Here is a 20479-nt window from a genome sequence, read left to right as displayed (position 1 = left end):
GGTGTGTAGCTGCATCACTCCAATCTCTACCTGCGTCATCACATAGCCTTCCTCCTTGTGTCTCCTCTGTGTCTCTGTGTCCAAATTTCCCTCTCCTTTCCCTTATAAAGCTATCAGTCATTGGTTTTAGTGCTGACCCCAAACCAGTATAAGTTAATCTTAACTTGATTAAATCTGCAAAGACTATTTCCAAATAAAGTCGCATACTGAAGTACCAGGGATTAGAACTCACATATGCCTTCTGGAGGACACGGTTCAACCCACTGCAGCACCTTTTGCAAACTGGAGAGATAGGTGGCCCCTCTGGATGGCTTGGTGAGCAGATGACACTTTTGTGTGAATTACACAAAAGAATCCTTCCTCCCAGCAGAGGCAACTCCACACCAGGGCACAAGGCCCTGCACTTAGAGCCAAGGCTGTATTTCAATCCCTCGGCGGGTGCACACTCAATCCAGCCATATACACCGACCCTGGCCGCTCCGTACTCTGCTGACTGCCTCAGGTCTGCCCCCCCCATCCCTGCCCACTTTATGTCTTCCATTCCCACATCCTAAGGGCAAAAGCCATTTTTGTTCTCTTCTGTCCAGTTTTTTTTTTCTGTCCAGTTTTTAAATGTCTTTTGTGCAATGATCTGATTCTGTATCTCCTGTGAATAGCTGATATTTTTGCCTAGGCAGCATCCATTCTTTTCTTCTCTGGAAAAAGCACCCTCATTTTTTTTTTTCGAGCAACCACTTCTCTCCCACTTTCAGTTCATCTGGTTTGAGAAGTTCTGACCCCAGCCTCCCACTCCTGAGATGGGAGTTGGACAAGATCTAGGCTTAGCCAATCAACACCTCACCTCCTAGCATAATTGATCTCAGAATAGGTACATGATCCAGGACTTTTGCCAAAACAATTAAAGCAAAGACTGTTTAGATGGCTATATTGGTAGGGTAAGCCTGGAGTGTACTTAGAATGAAGCCAACCCGGAGAATACTGATAACATAATTTAATCACCTAGTTCCAGATGGGCCTGAAACTAAATATATCACTGGACTTTATGATAACATGAGCTAACAAATTCCCCTGTCACCACGACCTCTTTCTTTTCTTGTGATTATTTAAAGTGGGGCTATGTCATGCACATTAAGGAGCACTTGATGTGAGGAGCACTGGGGGCTACACCATATGGTGGCAAATTGAATTTAAATTTTAAAGAAGTAGGGATAGGTCACTTAAAATCAAAAGAATCTTGACTGATACAGAATCTGACACTTCCGTCACCCCTGCTCTGCATTTCCACAGCCCTTCATCCTCTCTGGCCCACCAGGCTCTCCATGCCTGAGTCCTGATGGACGAGAAGGAGTTAAGCAGGCTGAAAAAGGGGAAGGGCTCCCTACCACACTGTAGTGGGAATGGGCGAAGAACTAGACTGAATTTGCTGCCTTCTTAGACTTGTTATAGTTTTGGGGCATTGGCAGGTGGGGAATGGGTTCTGCTACTTTCCAGAGCCATCAATTGTGTCTCCATTTTGTTTCATTCTCTTGTGGGCTCATTGCTGTCTCTCCAGCTCAGCAGCCTGGCTTCCACATGCTGTCCAGCAGTATAGCCTAGCCCTCTGTTGGGGTACACTCTGCTCCCCAAGACACAAGGTCTCCAGAAGTACAAGTTGATTGGCTGTCCCTGGCCTCTGGCAGTGCCAGTCCTTCCTCCTCCTTGAAGCCTTTCCGAGAGTTATACTCATCCCGATTTCCCCCTATCTTGAGTCAGTCATGAACTTGCCTTGCCCATCATGAACTTGAATACTGCCTTGTATTGTGGCTTTCGTTGCAGTTCCTTCCTAAGATCTCAGAAGTCTACCCCCAAAGTTGTTAGCACATGCCCAGGGAAGAGTCTCTCCATACATGAGGTACAGTTCAATTGAACTTTAATGCACATGCCATCATTGCTATTACAATAAGGATAGGAGATACATGAAGCTAAGCCAGTCTGAATCAATAAAACATATCAACACAGAAGAGGCAGACACCACAGATATTTGCAAATGGGATCTTCCCTCTTGTTACTGTGCAAACGTGTGTATGTGTATCTTTGCATTTGTACAAGCTCACAATACCACATAACATTTCATATATCACTTCGAATAGCTGTCAGGACACAGAATATAGGGAGAATAAAAAAGCATGAAAACATCTGCTTAGCTAGAACCTTATGGGGAGAGATAGGAGCGTTATTATTCCCTTTTCTGCTCAGTCCTCTAGAGGGAGAACTCCAAATTTGCTAATTGCTCCTCCTGAGGACTTCTGTTCAGCCTAGGCTGGCATGAGACCAGCCCAGTCCCTGGTTGAATAAATTAGAAAGAGCAACTGGAGGAGTTGAAAAGTGGTGTGCAAATTGAGTAAGGTGACATTTCTCTGTGTGACTGCCGAGACCATCAGCCTCTGGCCCATGATATGAGGAAACCTCTGTTCTAAGGTTTAACTGTATTAAGGGGGTGTGTGTGTGTGTGTGTGTGTGTGTGCTTCTCCTTTCTTCTCTCCCACAAGCAGAGAGGAAGCCAGATGTAGGCACAACTGATGTCTAGGTTTCCTCTTCAGCTACCCCTAATCCCCTCAAATGGGCAGGGCTCAGGATCAGGACCTCTCACTCCTTGGGCAGACTCTCTTGTTCTAAGACCAACCAACCACTTGCTGCCTTCATTTTGTAGTCTTGAGTAGGTTGCTTCAGGTGCAGGCCTCAGTTTTCCTTATCTGAGTACTGGGAATGATAAACCCACACCACAGGGTTGTGTCAAAAACCATGAAGCGGGGGGTGGGGGTGAATGGGTGACGGGCACGGAGGGGGACACTTGACGGGATGAGCACTGGGTGTTATTCTGTATGTTGGTAAATTGAACACCAATAAAAATTAATTTATTAAAAAAAAAAAACCATGAAGCTTCACTGAGAAAGTAGTTTGGGAACTGCAAAGTGCCAAACACACAATTGATGATTTTTGTTATAATATACTAGTCACTGTACAAGTGGACCCTACTGCCTGCCTCTCCTGAGCCCCAACCCCATCCACAGCTCACCGCTCTGTTCAGCATGCAGTGGTTGATTCTCTTTGGCTGATCTTAGCTTCTGGAAGTTTCTCTGTAGCCAACCAAACTTCTGGGTATAAGGCATGTTGGCCTGACATTTCTCTGTGAGGTTAGGTTCCTGGGACCAAAATGTGGGGTAAGAGGGGAAAGCTGGTAGAGGTGGAAGGGACCCTTGGAATGACTCTGGAGGGTGTGCTTTCATTCTGGAATGAACACTGCCTACTCCCAGCCCCTCATGCTGGCTCCATTTTATAGTCCACAACATTTCATAGTTTCTTTTATTTGATTCTCACAACTCTTTTGTAAAGTAGGCAAGATTATTAATCTCATTTTATAGATGAAAATATGTTTGTCTAAGGTTCACAGCAAGTACATTGTAGGACTCAAACCCAAGTCTTTTAGAACCCTGGTTTTCTGAGCACTGGGGTTTTGTTTTGTTTTGTAGTAAATGCTACCCCCAGTGTGGGGCTCAAACTCATGACCCAAGATCAAGTTTCACCAACTGAGCCAGCCAGGTACCTGTTGGTGGGGCATCTTTTGACAAAGGCTCCAGGACACTTTGCCTAATTGAGACCTTGTGTAGTACAATAGTCAACACATGTTCAGCACCTACTATGAATGCCAGGCTCTGCACTAAGGGCTTTACACTCATCCCCACATTTAATCCTCTCAACAACCTCTGGAGGCAGATATTATTCCAATTATATAGGAAGTAATTGAGGTATCATGAGTAACTTTCTCAAAGTCACACAACTGTTTTGTGATGAAGATCTAAGGACTGAACCCAGATCTCTTGGACTATAAACCTTATGCTCTTAACCACTCTACCACACTGCTTTCTCAGTCTTCATCCTATAACTTGATGTTTGGAGGGACTGGAAGACAGCTCAGCACAAATCTCTCAGCCCTTTAGTTTCCAGCCTTCCAGCTGAATGACAGAAATTGCCCTCAAAAAGATCTTACCCAGCTCAGCCTGATGCATGTCTGGTGCTAGATAAATTCATTTCCCCTTGAACTGGAATGCATTTCTGGCCCTTAAACATGGCTGCCTGGTGTTGCTTCTCACTTGCATATGTCTGTGTGCTATTCTCAACAAGCCTCATCAGAGATTCTTGTTGTTAACCTTTAGGAACCTCTGGCCTACTACAGGCAGACATGGACCATCCAGAAGCACTTAATTGCTAAGGTGCTTTCTGGGAGCCTCAGAAACCAAGGCCACAAGCCTGGCTGATTGATGAGGGCAGGGCATCCACACAGCCTTGGCTGTTTTCATCCTACCCAAGAAGAAAGAAGGCTTTCACAATGAAAGGATTCCTGCCAAAATCCTGTTTGCCACTTGCAGCTCTGACAGAAAATGGGCATAAAATCACAGAGTATCAGCTCCAAGAGGGCCTACAGAAATTATCTAGTCTAAACTCATGAAGCCCAGAAACAGGGAGTGACTTAATCAAGGTCACACAGCCTATTAGCTTTATCCCAGTCCATTGGTAAAACTCAGGAAGAAATGCATCAGAATCTGAAGGGAGCTGGGAATCCTAGTCACACCCCTCAGGGACTTGCTGATTTACTGTGCCAGACGTTAGTATTTCTATGACATGATTTTGTAGCAAGCAAAGGAAACTCTATTCAAGTCTCCCAGAGACTTTCTGTTTGGGTATTTGCTGTTTGGCCACTTCAAAATTATAGAAGAGAAGCTGACAAAACAGATGTCACACAACTCAGTCTAGTCAATTGTATTATCAAGATGGTGGGTGTCACCAAGTTGCTAGACATAGAACAGATGTGGAGAAAGAGCAGCAGTGATGTTAGCTATTTTGTCTAGTGTTTGAATCCCTGGGAAGCTAGTCTCTGTGTGGACCAGTAACCTAATCATTCTTTGTCTGTGCTGTCATCAGTGTTTGTGGAGAACTACTTTTCACCTTGAGAAATCCCTTTTCCTCCTTAATTCAGGTACATGAAGAGAAAATGGTGAAGAGAGTGGGGTTTGTTCCAGATTATACAATGTCTTCATCAGAAAGTCCACAGAAGTGGAATTTTTCTGAAAGACTCAGTGTTTAGAAATTAGAATTACTGCACTTTGGAGCTGGGAGGATGTATAAAGGAGAAAACTGAAAACCAAAGAGGGGACAATATATTTTTGGTTATTAAGTGTTAAGAACTTAACTCCAATGAGCAAAACTAAATGAGGACTTTACTGGAAACATATACTGAGGTGTGTAATAGAATCAAAGGAAGATGTGATTCCACATCTTCCTCAAGAGGCTGGAATCACAGCTGAGAAAGCCACAGAACACACTTTCTCATCTTATTCCTATGCCTCTGTCTGCATGATAGCCTTGTTTTCCCCTACCATAGATCAGCATTCTACACATTGTGAGGATAGGTCATCACAGTTTTAGAGCATGCATCCTCACAATATCTGCCACTTAGAAGGGAAGAAAATAGCTCCAATTTTTTCTTTTTAAATCCTAGGGAAGAATTCTGATTGGCCTTGGTTGGTCACATACTCACTTTATTGACAGTCTTCACTAGAATCACCTGGTTTGGATGAAGGTATAGCAGTACTACAAAAGAAAAGATTACTATTTCCAGAAGAAATTCTGGGGAGAAGTGATAGCTGGCTATTACAAGAAATTATTTACCAGGGGTCCTATAGTAAGTTAGGGGCAGATTCAGGGCTAGAAAGATAATTGATGAAATAACTTTTATTAGTAATAATTGAAGTCTCTGGATTCTTTTCATGTGTGGTATTAAAGTAAACCCCAGTGTTACTGAATTGTTCATTTATTTATATTTTTAAAATATTTGTGTTGTGTGGAGGATGGACTGTAAGAGAGCAAGTGTGCACTAGGGAAACTGGTTAGGAACTCTATGGTAGCTCTCCAGAAGAGAAAAAAGTGGCTTGAACCAAGATCATGGCAATGGCAATGGAGAAAAGTAGGCAGACTTGAAATACATTTTAAAAGTAGAGTCACAGGACTTGTTGCTGGATGTGGACAGCAAAAAAAAAAAAAAAAAAAAAAAAAAAGGAAGGAATTAAGAATAATATCGAGGTTTCTGTGAAGACTGGGGTTGAAATAAATTTGGGGCAGAATTAAGAGTCCCAAGGTGGAGATGTTAAATTTGAGACATGGAAATGTCTACTGGGCCCTGTGTATACATGTCACTACCAAAGACTTGGCATCTAAAGCCACAGGACTAGATTAGGTTGGGAGCAGAGGGCCCAAGTGTTTTTTTGTTTTGTTTTTTAGATTTTATTTTTAAGTAATCTCTACATCCAACGTGGGGCTCAAACTTACAACTCCAAGATCAAGAGTCACATGCTTTACTGACTGAGCCAGCCAGGTGCCCCTCAACTATTCTTTGAGTCATCTTTTCTGCATACACTGAATCCTTCTGCTGGGCTTCCCACCAGGAATCTCAGGTGAGAATCACAACCATTATTACAGTTAATTCCATAGAATGAGATTCCAGATTCATCCCTCAGGGAGTAGCTAAGAAATGAATGGTGAAATATGCATCAAAACTCCATAGAGAAGTTTCTTTCATTCTTTGGACAACTAAACAAATGATGTGACTGCCCTGATGTAAACTATTTTGATGTTTCTCTTTGGGGATAATAGATTTTAAGACCCAGGGAAATTTATCAGACTTGGTTTCAGATAACTTATCATTGCTTCCTTTGGTGGGTTGAAAAAATGGCCACAATACTTTACAGCTCCTCCATCAAGGGACAGCATCTATTTCTCCACCCCTTGTATGTGACTTGCATTAGTCAGTGGGACATTAGCAAACATGATACAGAGGCTTGAGAAGTATCTGCATTGGAGCTTGCCCTCTCTTACTGCTGGAAAAACTTCTAACACCATGTGAACGAGTCTGGGCAGCCTTCTGGAAGATGGAAACACATGGAGGGGCACCTCAAGCACCCTAGTCATTTCAGCTGGGACTCCAAGCATGTGAATGAAGTCACTCTAGACCACCCAGCCTGAGCCAGAAGAATCACTCAGCCAACCCACCAATTTATGAGAAATAATAAATGTTTGTTGTTTCAAGTCACTAAGTTTTGTGGTCATTTGTTATGTCCCTTGGAAGACAGTAATTAACTATGAACCAGGCAGTCTAAAGATATTTCACAGGTACAAATGTTCTTTCTGTCACTCTTACTCTTTTTGGAGGATCTGTGTTTGATTAGTCATCAAAGGTTTGAACTAAAAAACGAAAGCTTGAGGAATATAAAGCAATGGCCAGTGGATAGCAGAAGTATTTGGGGCCAGTGGAGTCTTCCTAGGACTCTTGAAACAGCTCCACAAATATGATTTAGTTTTCCCAGTTGTGTTCTCACAGAATGATGTACCTTTACTTCAGAGCACTTTTTAACTGTATTTGGGTATTTTACAATGTCTAGACTACACCACAAGCTACTAGACTACAAGCCTCATGAAGGAAAGGCTTGTGTTTAATGTGCCATTGATTGTATCCTGACACATACTAGACACTTATTAAATGAGTAAATACAAATGAATAAATCTTCATATAAGGGATAAAGACCTTAAAAAACATCGCTTAACAGTATTCATATCTCAGGGGCCTGTCTCGGGTGCAATTCCAGGGATAGGCTGATCCTCCAACTGAGAAAGGTAATCAGGGGTAACAGTAGAGATGCAGAATCTGAAATCAGTGAGATCCCAGGACACTGGTTACTATAATTCCTTCTCATTACCCCAAACTATTGGCAAACAAACTCAAATAAACATTCCTCAAGACACTCTAGGAATCTTGACACCCAAGCAAAGAGCCCTGGAGCAGGAGCAGGTGATGTGAACTTGAAAGTCAGGTCTGGGAGATATTCATATCATTCTGTGGAGATTACAAGGCTGTGGTCACAAAGTAATTGTGAGACCAAAGGACTCTCACTACCACTGCTCCATATACTCTTCATCTGAGAGACAATCTGAAGAGAGAAATTGAATGAGCATGCTTCAGAAGTGAATTCAAATGATATTACTGAGTGACTTGAACACGTTAACTTTTCCAAGGCTATGTTTCCTTGACTGCCAAAGACCCCCATGAGACTATAGGTACCTTGCAGGCAGGGATCATTTGTTTTCAGATATATGTATCTAGTGTTTAACAGATCCAGGTCACAGTAGATACAAAACAGATAAATTTCTACCTGGAGGTGATCCAAGACCGGGTCCTGACTCCATACTCTCAGAGTAGACCTTAGGAAATTTCCTTTTCCTCCCTGGACCTCAACCCTCCTCTTTGTAAAATGAGGATCCGGGACAAGATTTTCTCTAAGCTCCCTTAGAGCTTATATTTGACAAGTCTGTGGCCATTCAGTGCACCCAACCGCATTGCTGCTCCTAGCTGTTAATTAATGCTACAGACTGAGGAGACGGTAATAAGTCATAAATCACTCTGTATTTACAGATACATATGCATTTAAAACATTCTGTAAGTAGCTATAATACTGTATTGCACTTTTGGCCTACTTTTGCCTCTTTTGAGGTCAAGAGTTTTTGTTTCTGTTTTTAAATCTTTTATTTGGATTGTTAAGCAAGACGAAAACCAGGACGAGTTGCCTCTAACATACCACGCAGCTTGAACCTTGGTAGCTAATTGCACTATTATCGTGATTGAGGAACATTGCACTGTAATCAGCTGGAAGCTCCTGCCTTCCACGCTGCAAAAACAAGGTCACAGAGCAGGGCTGGGGAGCTGCCCTCTAGCCAGCAGCTCTGTTTGTTGCCCAGTAGAAGAGTTTGCCACTATTACATTTAACTCTTGATTCTGGACGTTGTGAAGAAAATTGCTCTCTTAAACTGGCTCCTGATTTTAAATAATTTAATAATTTTTAAGTAAAAATTTCAAACCTTACCTAGATATCCAATATGAAAGAAAAAATTAATGGATATATGTACTAAAATATCCAAGGGTCACGAGGAGCTCAGTCTGAAATCCTAGTACTAGGGTGGATGGGTGTTACTGCCCAGAAAAACAGTAATTATGCCTGACCTGTATTGATTTGACAGTGTAAAAAAGCACACCTAGAGCCACTGCCTATAAAGAGGTCACATTCTTCTGTGGTCAAAGAAGTTAGCCAAGTCACTCCTGCAAAATGTCCCATTGCTGAAGTAGGGAGGCTGCTTAAAGTCCTGCTTGACAGCTACATAAGATTTGCCTGACAAAGGCAGATACTGCGACTTGGGCCTGAGAAACACTGGACAATTTTTGCTCAGGCTCTTGGAACCTGGTTGCCTCAGAGACTGACTCCTTCAGAAGCATTAGACATCCATCACTTTGGATTAGTCTGAATCGTTGAGAGATTTGCTAACAGAGAAGAGACATAAGTCTTTTCTCCAGTGGACTTAGAACCTGATGGCCTTAGGATTGAGTCCTAATATGAGTCTAATACTCGCTAGCTGTACCATGTCTCTTAACCTTTTTGGGTCACAGTTTAATCTATTAAAAATGTAGTACAGAATGTGGTGGAGAGCACAGACCTTGGAGCCTACTGCCTGAGTTTGAACCCCAGTTCTACTATTTATTCATTATGTGGGGTTAGGCAAGCTAGAGAATCTTTTTTTTTACCTTATCTTCCTCGTTAAATGAGGTTAAATCGTTAAATGAGGTTGATTGTAGTGCCTCCTTCACAAAGTTGATGAAAAGATAAATAAGTTAATACATGTAAAGTGCTTGGAACAATGCTAAGTACAGAGTACGCATGGCACCGGGGTTAGCTACAACAACATTGGGGTGATAATCCTCATCTCTAAGGTTTATTTTTCAGATCAACTGAAATGATGAAGATGAAAAAAAGAGTCACAGAGTTATTAAGACTAGAAGGGACCTTAAAGATTACCCAAATAACCCCCTCATCTTATAGGCAGGAAATCAAGACTGGTCCAGAGTCATGCTTGATTTAAGGGCAGAGTCCAGGACTCCTGATTTCAAGTCTAAAGCTCTAACCTCCGCATGGCATTGAAGAAAGCAACACTTCCATGGAGCTGACTCTGGAGGGTCCTTTCATGTCGTCAGTGGACCTATGCCAGTTAATGCACTTTCCTAGGAAAATGAGCTGCATTTGAAATGGACAAGAAGCTTGGAGGAGACTCCCCCTCCCCCACCAAAACTTCTAACGTGGTGTGTTAGTGCAGCGGGAACTGGAGATTTGGACCAAGCCTGGGAGGAAAGATTTTCAGGAATCATTGCTAGTTCCATGTCATTATTTCAGCTAAAAACCAAACACATACCAGGTCTTAAGAAGCTAGAATCCATTCAGTTTGTTTCTGGTGTCAGAGGGTTTTTCGTGGTTGTGATTTTGGTTTGTTTTCTCCTTCAGGTGTTTAATTAAGCAGTTTTCACTAGGAGTGGCTTCACATCCACTCTTCAGTAGAAACTAAGATTTCACTCCCAGGAGAATGAGTTTGAGATTGAAACCTCTGAGTTCAATTCCCCTAATTTTGTTAGGGTCATGCCCTCTTAGATTTATTCTGCTTTGAATCACCTTCCCAGTTGGACTACTCAGGAGTAACTGAAAGATGGGTTGGAAGAAAGGGCAAGATGAGGGGAAGATACTATCAAGAATGGCAGAGCTACTTAACTCAGAGAAAGGGCGGAGGTCGTGATTTCTGTTCTCAAACCAGCCAAGGGTCTCAAGGGTCAGAGGGAACATAGATTGTGAGGTCTCTGGCAGCAGAGCTGGGACAAATGGGGTGAGAAGAGGAAGAAGAATTTCCAAGGGAGAGATTTCAGCTTAAAGCAAGGAAAACTTTCTGATATTGAGAGCAGCCCAAAGGTGGTGTAGACAATAAGCTCCCATCCCTGCCTAGAAGGTATGTTTTAGAAGAAAGATATCTGGGGGGCCCCTGGGTTGGTTCAGTCCATTAAGCAACTCAGCGTCGTGGATAGAGCCCCAAGTTGGGCTCCATGCTTAGCAGGAAGTCTGCTGGAGACACACACACTCTCTCTCTGTCTCTCTGTCTCCCCACCCCGCACCCTGCCACCGCTCACTCTTTCTCTAAATAAATAAATAAATAAATAAATAAATAAATAAATAAATAAATAAATAAATAAAATCTTAAAAGAAGAAGAAGAAGAAGAAAGAGATTTGGTTGTGAGCCCTGGCAGCCAGTTATCGGAGATGTGAAGATGGAAATGGACTAGTCAGACTAGGCAACTCTAAATGTTTCCAATTCTGGGAGTCTGAAAAACAAAGGCTAATTTCATGGAATTTTCACAGTTAAAACCAGCTGGAAAGCAGCAAAATCAGGAAGTCATGACCCGTTCCTTTATCTTGCCTGTGTTTCTCTTTTCTTTCTCTTCATCTTTCTTGAGCTTACTCTCCTGCTCTTTTATATAGCAGGAACCTTTGACATTTTGCAAGGAATAATCTTTTCTTTTAAGTGTATTTCTGACTCAGCCTTTGCTCCTTCAGCATCATTAGAGAGTCTGAGCTCTCTGGAGATTAGCTCTGGCCTGTCACCACAGCAACTGCCCAGGCCCTGTGGGCAGCCGTAGTAATGGGCAGAGGGCTTTGAGAGTCAAAGCTTGGCTTGCAGTGAGAGGAAGCCCCACAGGGAGGCTGATATGAAGCAACTATGTTGTGTTATGAGGACGTTTTCTTAATAGGATTAGCTGTACCAGTGGGCCTTACTTTCCCAGGTGGCCAGGCCCTGAAAAGTGTCCTTTGTCAAATTTTGGTAAATGGAGGAAATCTTATTTTAAAGGCAGAAAAGAAACTCCCTTTCCTAGTCCCTGAAACGAATCGCCTCAGTAAAAATGGAGTCTTCTTCTGTAAAGTGGATCTCTACCCACGTGTGACCTGGCGGTCAGTCTAGAGCTGGGTATCTGTAAGGGGGGCCACCCGCAGAGACCTCAAGGGGGAGACTTCCACTCCGCTGCAGGCAAGAACAACAGCAACTCGGCTTGCTTGGGGCTCGGGGTGGACGGAGCATAACGGGCGAAGCAGGGGGGCTATGGGGCCACAAGAAGGGGAGATCGGGAAGGTGGGCCTTGCCTAACATGAGCAGTTCTGCTGCAGCAGCGGTGGGGTGTCTGAGAGACGGGTGTTCTTGGAGGTGCCCAACGTGGAGGGGTCTGTGTCCAGCGAATCAGACATTTTGTCACAAATGGCATCTACCAGGCGCTCGAAGGCCTGCCTCACGCTGATGTTCTCCTTGGCGCTGGCTTCAAAGAAGTCAAACCCTAAGGAGAGAAGAGAGATAATGGTAAGGATTTTTCCCTTCCTTTTTATGCCCTCTGGCCAGAATACTCTAGATTAATACAGCCAGTGCAAGAGTGAAGCAAGGAGACCTAATTCCATGGCAGAGGAGTCTGCTTTAAAGAGATGCTATAGGGGCACCTGGGCGGCTCAGCCAGGTGAGTGTCTGCCTTCAGCTCAGGTCAGGTTCCAGGGGGCTGGGACCAAACCCCCTGTCAGGCTCCCTGCTCAGCAGGGGGTCTGCTTCTCCCTCTCCCTCTCCCCTTCTCCCCGTTCATGCTCGCTCTCTCTCTCTCGCCCTCTTTTAAATTAATAAAACCTTAAAAATTAAAATAAAATAAGAAAGAAAGAGAAAGAAGAAAGAAAGAAGAAAAAGAAAGAAAGAAAGAAAGAAAGAAAGAAAGAAAGAAAGAAAGAAAGAAAGAAAGAAAGAAAGAGCAAGGAAGGCGCAGGGCAGGGATTACTGCACCAGCTGTAGTCAGATCCCGGCCCTACCTTCGGCGGCTACGTTACCCCAACGAGTCACCTAATTCTCTTTATGAATCAATGTCCTAGTTTACCTCCCTCATTAAACGAGATAACACAGGTAAGGTATACAGTGCTGTGCCTGACGCAGAGTGGGGTCATTATATGTTTCCTGCAAGAATGAATTCTTCCAAATGTGTACACAGCACCTCACAGTTTTCCACAGCCTTGATCACGTCCATTATTTCATCTGCTCCTTGCGTCACCCCTGGGAGAACAAATGTCTGGGCAGACCCTCTCCATTTCACTCCTGCAGACGCTGTGGCTTAAAGAAATAAGCCGACTTGCCCCAGATGCATAGAGAAGCCAGTCTGAGAAGTCCAGGCTTTGGCCTTTCTGACGGGATCTCCCTCCTCTTTGCCTTGCTTTCCCCTCGCCTCAGCCTGGCCAGCTCTAGTCTAAGGTCTGGGAGGCCCAAGATCCACAGTGGGCAAGCAGCTTCACTTGCCCTTTCCGCACTGGACACACTGGCTTATCTCCACTCCACGAGGTTCTTCCTCCTGGATTCCCCTGGAGTTCCCCCGTGGCTCCCCTCCCCACACGAACTCAGCAGAAGGCACGCGGAGGACTGCACCTGAGGCCTGAGATAGTCTTGTCTGTTTTGTACCTTGAGATCCTTAAGGACACTTGCTGTGACAATGAACAGAACGTGCTTGTCCTGGGAGACATAAGAAAGGTCTCCCGATTCAGACCAAGTGGCTGCTTTCTAACTGTGGAATTTTGGCCAGGCTGCTGGCAGTCCTTCCCTACAGGTCCCTGCCCCAGCCTCCTCCCTCCTCTTTTGTCCATCTTCCTTTCTCTTTTCTTTTCCTTCCAGGTCCATCTTTTTTTTTCTCCTCAAAAGCTTTTCTCTTCCCTTTTTTTGGTGTCACTCCTTCTTTTTCCTTTTTTTTAAAAATTTTTATTTATTTATGATAGTCACACACAGAGAGAGAGATGGGCAGAGACACAGGCAGAGGGAGAAGCAGGCTCCATGCACCGGGAGCCCGACATGGGATTCGATTCCAGGTCTCCAGGATCGCGCCCTGGGCCAAAGGCAGGTGCTAAACCACTGCGCCACCCAGGGATCCCCACTCCTTCTTTTTCCTTATGTTCCTCACACTTTCTCCTTGGGATTCTTTATATTTATTGAGCACCTACTAAATGTCAGACACTAGGCCAGGAGCTTTAGAAATACTATCTTACTTAATCCTCACACAGCCGGTGGGTAAATATAATCATGTTCAGTTTATAAATGAGAAAACGAAGCCTTCAAGGGATTACATAACTCACACAGGTCACATGGCTGTATTAATGGAAATTGAGTTTAGACCTGGGCTTGGCTGGCTCCAAAGTCCATACTCAGCGCCGTCTCCCACTTCTTCTCTTTCTCCCTTTCAATTTCCTTTCTTTCTACCTTTTAATTTCATTTCTTCCTTCCTTTTTTTGTTCCTCCTTCCTTTCCTCTCTCCCTTCCTTCTTTCTTTCCTTTCTTGACTATAACTTTCTCTTCTTTACAAGTGTCTTTGGCCCTCTCTGCTTTTATCTATCACAGTGTCTGAATCTGGGGGTCACTTTATGTCTCTGAATCACTTAGTCTCTGAGTCTCAGACTCCTTGGCTGTCAAATAGGGATAGCCACAGTGTCTTCCTGCTAAGAGCAGTGGGAGAATTGAGTGAGATGATGGATAATCTGCTGTACGAAGTTGCCTGCTAGAATGACAGTTGCTTTTTCTCTATATTTCATCTTGCTCCTCTCACCTTCTCTTCATCCTGTTCTCCTTCTCTTGTCATCTTTTCCTACAAAGGAGGGGCTCTCTTTCCTCCTCCCTCCTCCTTATTATCCCACTGTCCACAGAGAGGGCTAAAGCCCCCAAGTACAAACAAGGTTCTTCCTCCCTTGCCATCTCAGCTTGAAAGCACTCTCAGCTATTCCCAAGGCTCCTCTGGTTGACAGCCTCTCTGTGGCCCATTTCCTAACCCAAGAAAGGACAGCAGCAGAAGTGTGCCCCAACTGTGGACATGTGATAAAGAAGGAGGCAGCTGCTGGTTTATTATCTTCAGCCATAGAAACCCAGTCAGCTTCAGAGACCCTCCAGCATGTAGCTTTTCTTAATGACCATCATAAAAATTGATGCTCTGGTCAATTTGATAAGCAAGTCAAAGGCTGGCTTATCACAAATGACAATGTTTAGGGAGGTGGAGGAAGTGTGTTGCTTGCCTAGGAAAGGGACAAATAGGTAAAGACGTAAATAGGGTTTAACTATTGGTTTGGATGAAGATGAGGATACAAATCAAGGCCAGGGGCCCCTTCTAAGGAACTGGCACCAAGGGGTGGACATGTCATGTTGTACAGGTGGGCAGTGAGAAGATGCCCAGGAATCATGTAGCCTGGCTGTGTGACCTTAAGCAAGATGCCCAACCTCTCTCAGCCTCTGTTTCTTCATTTTTAGAATAGGGTGACTATTACCTACCTCATAGGGTGGTAATAAGAATTAAATGCACAGAAGTAAGTGAAATAATTGGCCTGTGGGATACATGTTAACTCCCTTTCCCTTCTATTCCTAGCCCACTGTAGTCCCAGCTTCCTTACACTCAGGGCCGTTAGGGAAAACTTTTTCCTCCTCACCAGGGTCAAACAATAAAATAGGTCTTTACTGAACATTGACTTTGTGCCAGGTCTTGTGTTGAGAACCAGGGACAAAGGGAGATCAAATCTAATTGTGGAAAAGACACACTAATCAGAGTTTCAATCTCTCATGTGTGCATAGTCTGTAACAGTTCACAAATACAATTTTATTTTATTTTTTTTCACAAATACAATTTTAAAACAACCTTGTGAGCCAGGTGGGGCAAAGCAGGAGTTATGACTTGTAATTTACAGATAGGAAAACCTAGAGCCAGAGATGGGCATAAGCCAGGGCTCTATCCCTTATGCCCCCTTGTCTCACTCTCAACTGGAACAGTGACGGAACACACTATAACATTCCTAACCCAGGTAGAGCAAACCAGAGGCTATGCAGGAATGCAGTGGAGAGAGAATGGCAGCGGGAAGACAGCAGGAGGAGGCTTCCAGAAGTTGGTGGAGAGGGGAGGCTTTAAGACTAGAATGGAGCGGGATCCCTGTTTGGCGCAGCGGTTTGGCGCCTGCCTTTGGCCCAGGGCGTGATCCTGGGGACCCGGGATCGAATCCCACGTCGGGCTCCCAGTGCATGGAGCCTGCTTCTCCCTCTGCCTGTGTCTCTGCCTCTCTCTCTGTGACTATCATAAATAAATAAAAATTAATAAAAAAAATTTAAAAGGGGATACTCCCTAACATTTTAAAAAAAAAGACTAGAATGGAGCATAACTCTTCACTTAACGTCTCATTCTTCAGGACTCAGCTTAAATAATAGCCTCTTCATTTTGCTCTGCGCTTCCTTCTGCTATAGCACATTGCCCTGCATGGTAGAGGGACATTTGACAAGGAGCTCCCTGAGCAGAGATCATGTCATTCATCTGGGTCCCAGCACTAGTCAGAGGAATAGGCACTTGGTGAGTGTTGGTTGATGAACAAATGAATGAAGGAGGTGGGGATGAGGATGGACAGTGTGCTTGAGAGGATGGGGATAGTGGGGGTCATGAGACCTCACCTTAACATGCATGAGGATACTGAGGTGAATCAGTAGTTCCTACCCTTGTGCAGCTCCTAGTCTAGTGTGGGAAACAGACACACTGACAATAGTACAGTGATAAATGCTGGAGTGGTGGGAAGCGAGGGGATTAGCAGGGCACAAGAGGAGGCACCTCACTGTCCTGGGGGCCAGGGAAGGCTTCTTGGAGAAGGTGATTCCTAAGCAGGTATCAGCTAGATAAAGATAGGTGACTGTGAGTTTATGTGTGAGCACATGCATGTGTAGCATACCAGGCAGGGGAAACAGCATGAGCACAGATAAAAGCCTTTGGTATGTGCCAGAATGATCGTAGCAGTTTGTTATCATTAGAGCAGAAAGCTCAGTGATGAGACAAGGCGTGATGAGTAAGTCTTGTGGAGACTCATGGAGAACTCTCCATGTCATGCCAAGGAGATGTTGCCACTGTCATCTCACAGGTACCCAAGGTATGGGAACCAGCTCTTGGCCTTAGACAGCTCATGGGCCTCTCTTCCTAGCAGAACTGCCCCAAATGAACATCCACCCAATTACTGTCAGACTTCTGGAAGCCTCCACATTAGCAGGCCCAGGTGGTAACCTTTTCCTCAGGTTCATTAGTAAGGATTCTCAGGAGTTGAGAACCTGGTGAGGTCAGGAAGATGACAACCAATTAATCAGACTCAATCCTTTCCTCCCTCTAATTGGCTTCAGAACAATATTTCTGCTCTTTATTTTAATAGGGTTCAACTCTTAGCTGAATCTGAGATAAGCCACACCACCCACCATGATCATGTTTACCTATCCTGTCCAAAGGCAGCTGCCAGACCCACAGATTCTACAGTTTGTCCACACTGCCTGCTTCTGAATTTGACATCAGAATTCTATTCAAAACTCACAGTCAACTGAACTCACCTCTCCTCATCCTGACATTGCCCCAGAACACTTCTCCTCCACTTTTATGTTCAAATTCCTTTTCTACCTCGCTCTGATACTTCCCAACCCTGTTATGTATCAACCTTCAACTCATGTCCCTCTGGTCACTGAGGATTTAGCAAGGGATTCACCATGTTCCTTTCTGTCAAGAGTTGTTCTCATTTTCAAGAACTTTGGGTTTCATGCGAACCATTCATCCAACACCCTTTATTTCTCAATCATCTCATTTAGAGCAACTTTCTCTTCTGTTTTGCTCAACTATGCTTCTGTCCAGCTATTTTGACTTGGATTTATGTAACTGGGACTGAAAGAGATCTAATAATGGAATACCCAGCCTCATTGACTTAACACCCAAGGCAGAGACACAGGCAGAAGGAGAAGCAGGCTCCATGCAGGGAGCCCGATGTGGGACTCGATCCCAGGACTCCAGGATCATGCCTCAGGATCACACTCAACCGCTGAGCCACCCAGGTGTCCCAACTAGTTCCTATTCCTAATCACCTTCATTATTCACCTGTGGAATCACTGATTCCAAAGAACCTTCCCTTTCTCTTCCTGCCCCACCTCCACCACTCAGAACATACAATGTACCTCAATGTACCTCTCCCTGTACTCCCAAGTCGCCTTACACAGTTGTTTCAGTCAGATTCCAACAGGAAAATGGGAACTATTCTTAACATTTAAACCAGAGGGAATTGGTTATATAGGTGACAGAAGGATAAAGAGGCCAATAGAATAGTGAGGAAACCAGAGATCCTCAACAGCAAAGAAACAAAACAAGCTAGCTTCTTTAGCCTTAGTAATAAATAGCCAAAAGAAGCTAGAATCATGGGATCAGGAGCCAGAGAAGAGAAGCAGCCTCTACTTAAGGAGTGGGGAGGGGAATATACAGGTTTACCCTTTCTCCATCTCTAATCACCTGCCAGTGTCTCTCCTTGGCTAAACCCAGACAAAAGCCACTATCTCAGGAGCCTGGGAAACACAGTCTGCAAATGTTAACTCCCTGGGATGGGGCAGGGGATGGGGGTACTTGCAGAAGAGAGAGTAGAAGAGTGAAGAATGATAGCATACGGGCTAAGGACTGACAAAGCCATCTACCCAGAGGATGTTGAAATTATCCACTATTTTGTTCCCCTAGTCAATGAGCATCTTACTCTTAAAATATTTATTTATTTATTTATTTATTTATTTATTTATTTATTTATTTATAGCAAGGAGGAGGGGCACAGAGAGAGAGAGAGAGAGAAAATCTCAAGCAGACTCCGCACGGCACTGAGCACAGAGCCTGATGCAGGACTGTATCTCATGACTCTGAGATCACCACCTGAGCCAAAACCAAGAGTCAGATGCTTAACTGACTGCACCACCCATGCACCCCATCAGTGAGCATCTTGAGGGCAGGGAACCCACTCACCTCTGTGTCCCCAGGGCCCACATGTGTTAGGTGATAGTGGCAGAATATTCCCTACCCTCCCTGTAGAGGATCTGGCATCCCCACCCACTGGCAAGTAGCCTGCAGCGCCTGATTGTGGGAGGAATATATCCCCAATCCACTGACATCAGATTTGGTCATGTAACTTGCTTTGGCCAATGGATGTGGGCATTCCAAATCCCAACAAAAAATTTAAGAGCCTTTGTCTAGTTTAGCCGTCCCAGATTAGATCCCAGAGTAAGAGGACACACAGAACAGTCACAACTGACCTTCAGCTGGCATATGTGAGAAACCTTTATGACCTAAGCTCCTAACTTATATGTGTTACCACAACAGAATCTGAAGAAATCTCACAAACACTGTGACTGAGGGTAGGAATTTGATGAGAAGCTATGGCAAGCTTTTGGGAAAATGCCACTGGATGATGATATACTGGGAATGTTAGGAGTTTTAGTCCAAAGGCTGAGTTTGAGTATTGGGCCTAATACCTGTTACCTGTATGGCTTAGAAAAATTACATAATCTTTCAATGAAAAAATAAAGACAGAGAAGTGTGGCACAGCTCATTATATGCAAGAAAACACAAGTCTAGAATCAACGTCTTCATTAGTATAATGGAGCTGATGATAATGGCATCCTCCAGGCCAGAAGTAAGAGTAAGGATCACAGAAAATTGTTGTGAAAGCACCTTGTAAATTAGCTACTGCACCAAAGTTGGTTACTATCAATGTCAACTGGGTCTCTGATTCTGTCTAACCGGACTTAGTGACCCAGGTTTCAATTGTTCACCCCAATCCAAAAAAAACCCACATCTAACAGGCACCTAAAATAAGCAAGGCAGTGTGCAAGGAATCTGAGTGATAAGCAGGAACTATGTGAATTGAAATCATGGAATCAAAGAGGGGTAGAGCCAAATGGGCCTTCCTGTCAATGAATCCAAATCCTCTGTTTTCAGATGGGCAAACTAAGACCCAGAGACAGGAAACAAGATGCTCAAGGTCACCTAGTAACCTAGTGGCAGGAACAGGATAAAACCCTCAGCCTCCTAACTCCTGGTCTTGTTTGTTTTTCCCACCCTTCTTTACTAGAATGAGTGTATGTGTGTGTTCCAAAACCACGTTGTAAATGAGTCTCTCCTTCCCTTGTAGGCAGAAGTGTGTTTCTCTTTTACTATCCTTCGGGGTTTGGCCAGACCCATCTGCATTCAGAACTAGGGAAGGGACAAAAAGCCCCTTCCTGAAGGGCACAGGAGGGCAGAAGCCCTAAAATGCTGTGCCTCTTGGTACAGGAGTCTCTGAAACTCTCCCACGCTCCCAAAGATCCACTTGCCTCAGTGACTCCACAGTCTCACCCATGTCCCAAGAACCTTGAGGATATTGATGGCCTGCTGCTACTCATAGCTTTAACAAAAGCTAGCTGCTGGCCATATCACTAGTCTTAGCCTAGTGAGCTGAGAAAAGCTAAAGGAAAGGGAGTCCTGAAGAGGAATCCCATGAAGCAGAAGAGGGGCACTACTGTGGTAGCAAGCAGACCGCTGAAACTTAACTGCTGGCATAGCAGGGTAGGACTGATGTGGGGACAAGGAAGGCTGAGCATCCTCACTGTTCACTGATCACATCCTTGCAAAATTCTTAAATGGCCCACAAGATCTTTCATGACCCGATCCCTGCCTACCTCTCCACTCTCA

At 44.3% G+C, this 20479-nt stretch overlaps 1 protein-coding gene across 1 annotated transcript in view; it reads right to left on the bottom strand.

Moving 5' to 3' along the window:
- Positions 1-1902: 1902 nt before the first annotated feature.
- RAB3B (RAB3B, member RAS oncogene family) overlaps positions 1903-20479 on the bottom strand; it is a 71685-nt gene continuing 53108 nt past the window's right edge. Inside the window, exon 5 of the mRNA XM_055342123.1 lies at positions 1903-12277. Coding sequence (XP_055198098.1) covers positions 12090-12277 — 188 coding nt within the window. The 3' untranslated portion in view covers positions 1903-12089. The remainder of the gene's footprint in view (positions 12278-20479) is intronic.

The sequence above is a fragment of the Nyctereutes procyonoides genome, unplaced genomic scaffold, assembly GCF_905146905.1.
Source record: "Nyctereutes procyonoides isolate TBG_1078 unplaced genomic scaffold, NYPRO_anot_genome, whole genome shotgun sequence".
Taxonomy (NCBI): domain Eukaryota; kingdom Metazoa; phylum Chordata; class Mammalia; order Carnivora; family Canidae; genus Nyctereutes; species Nyctereutes procyonoides.
This window is presented reverse-complemented; position numbering and strand designations above follow the sequence as displayed.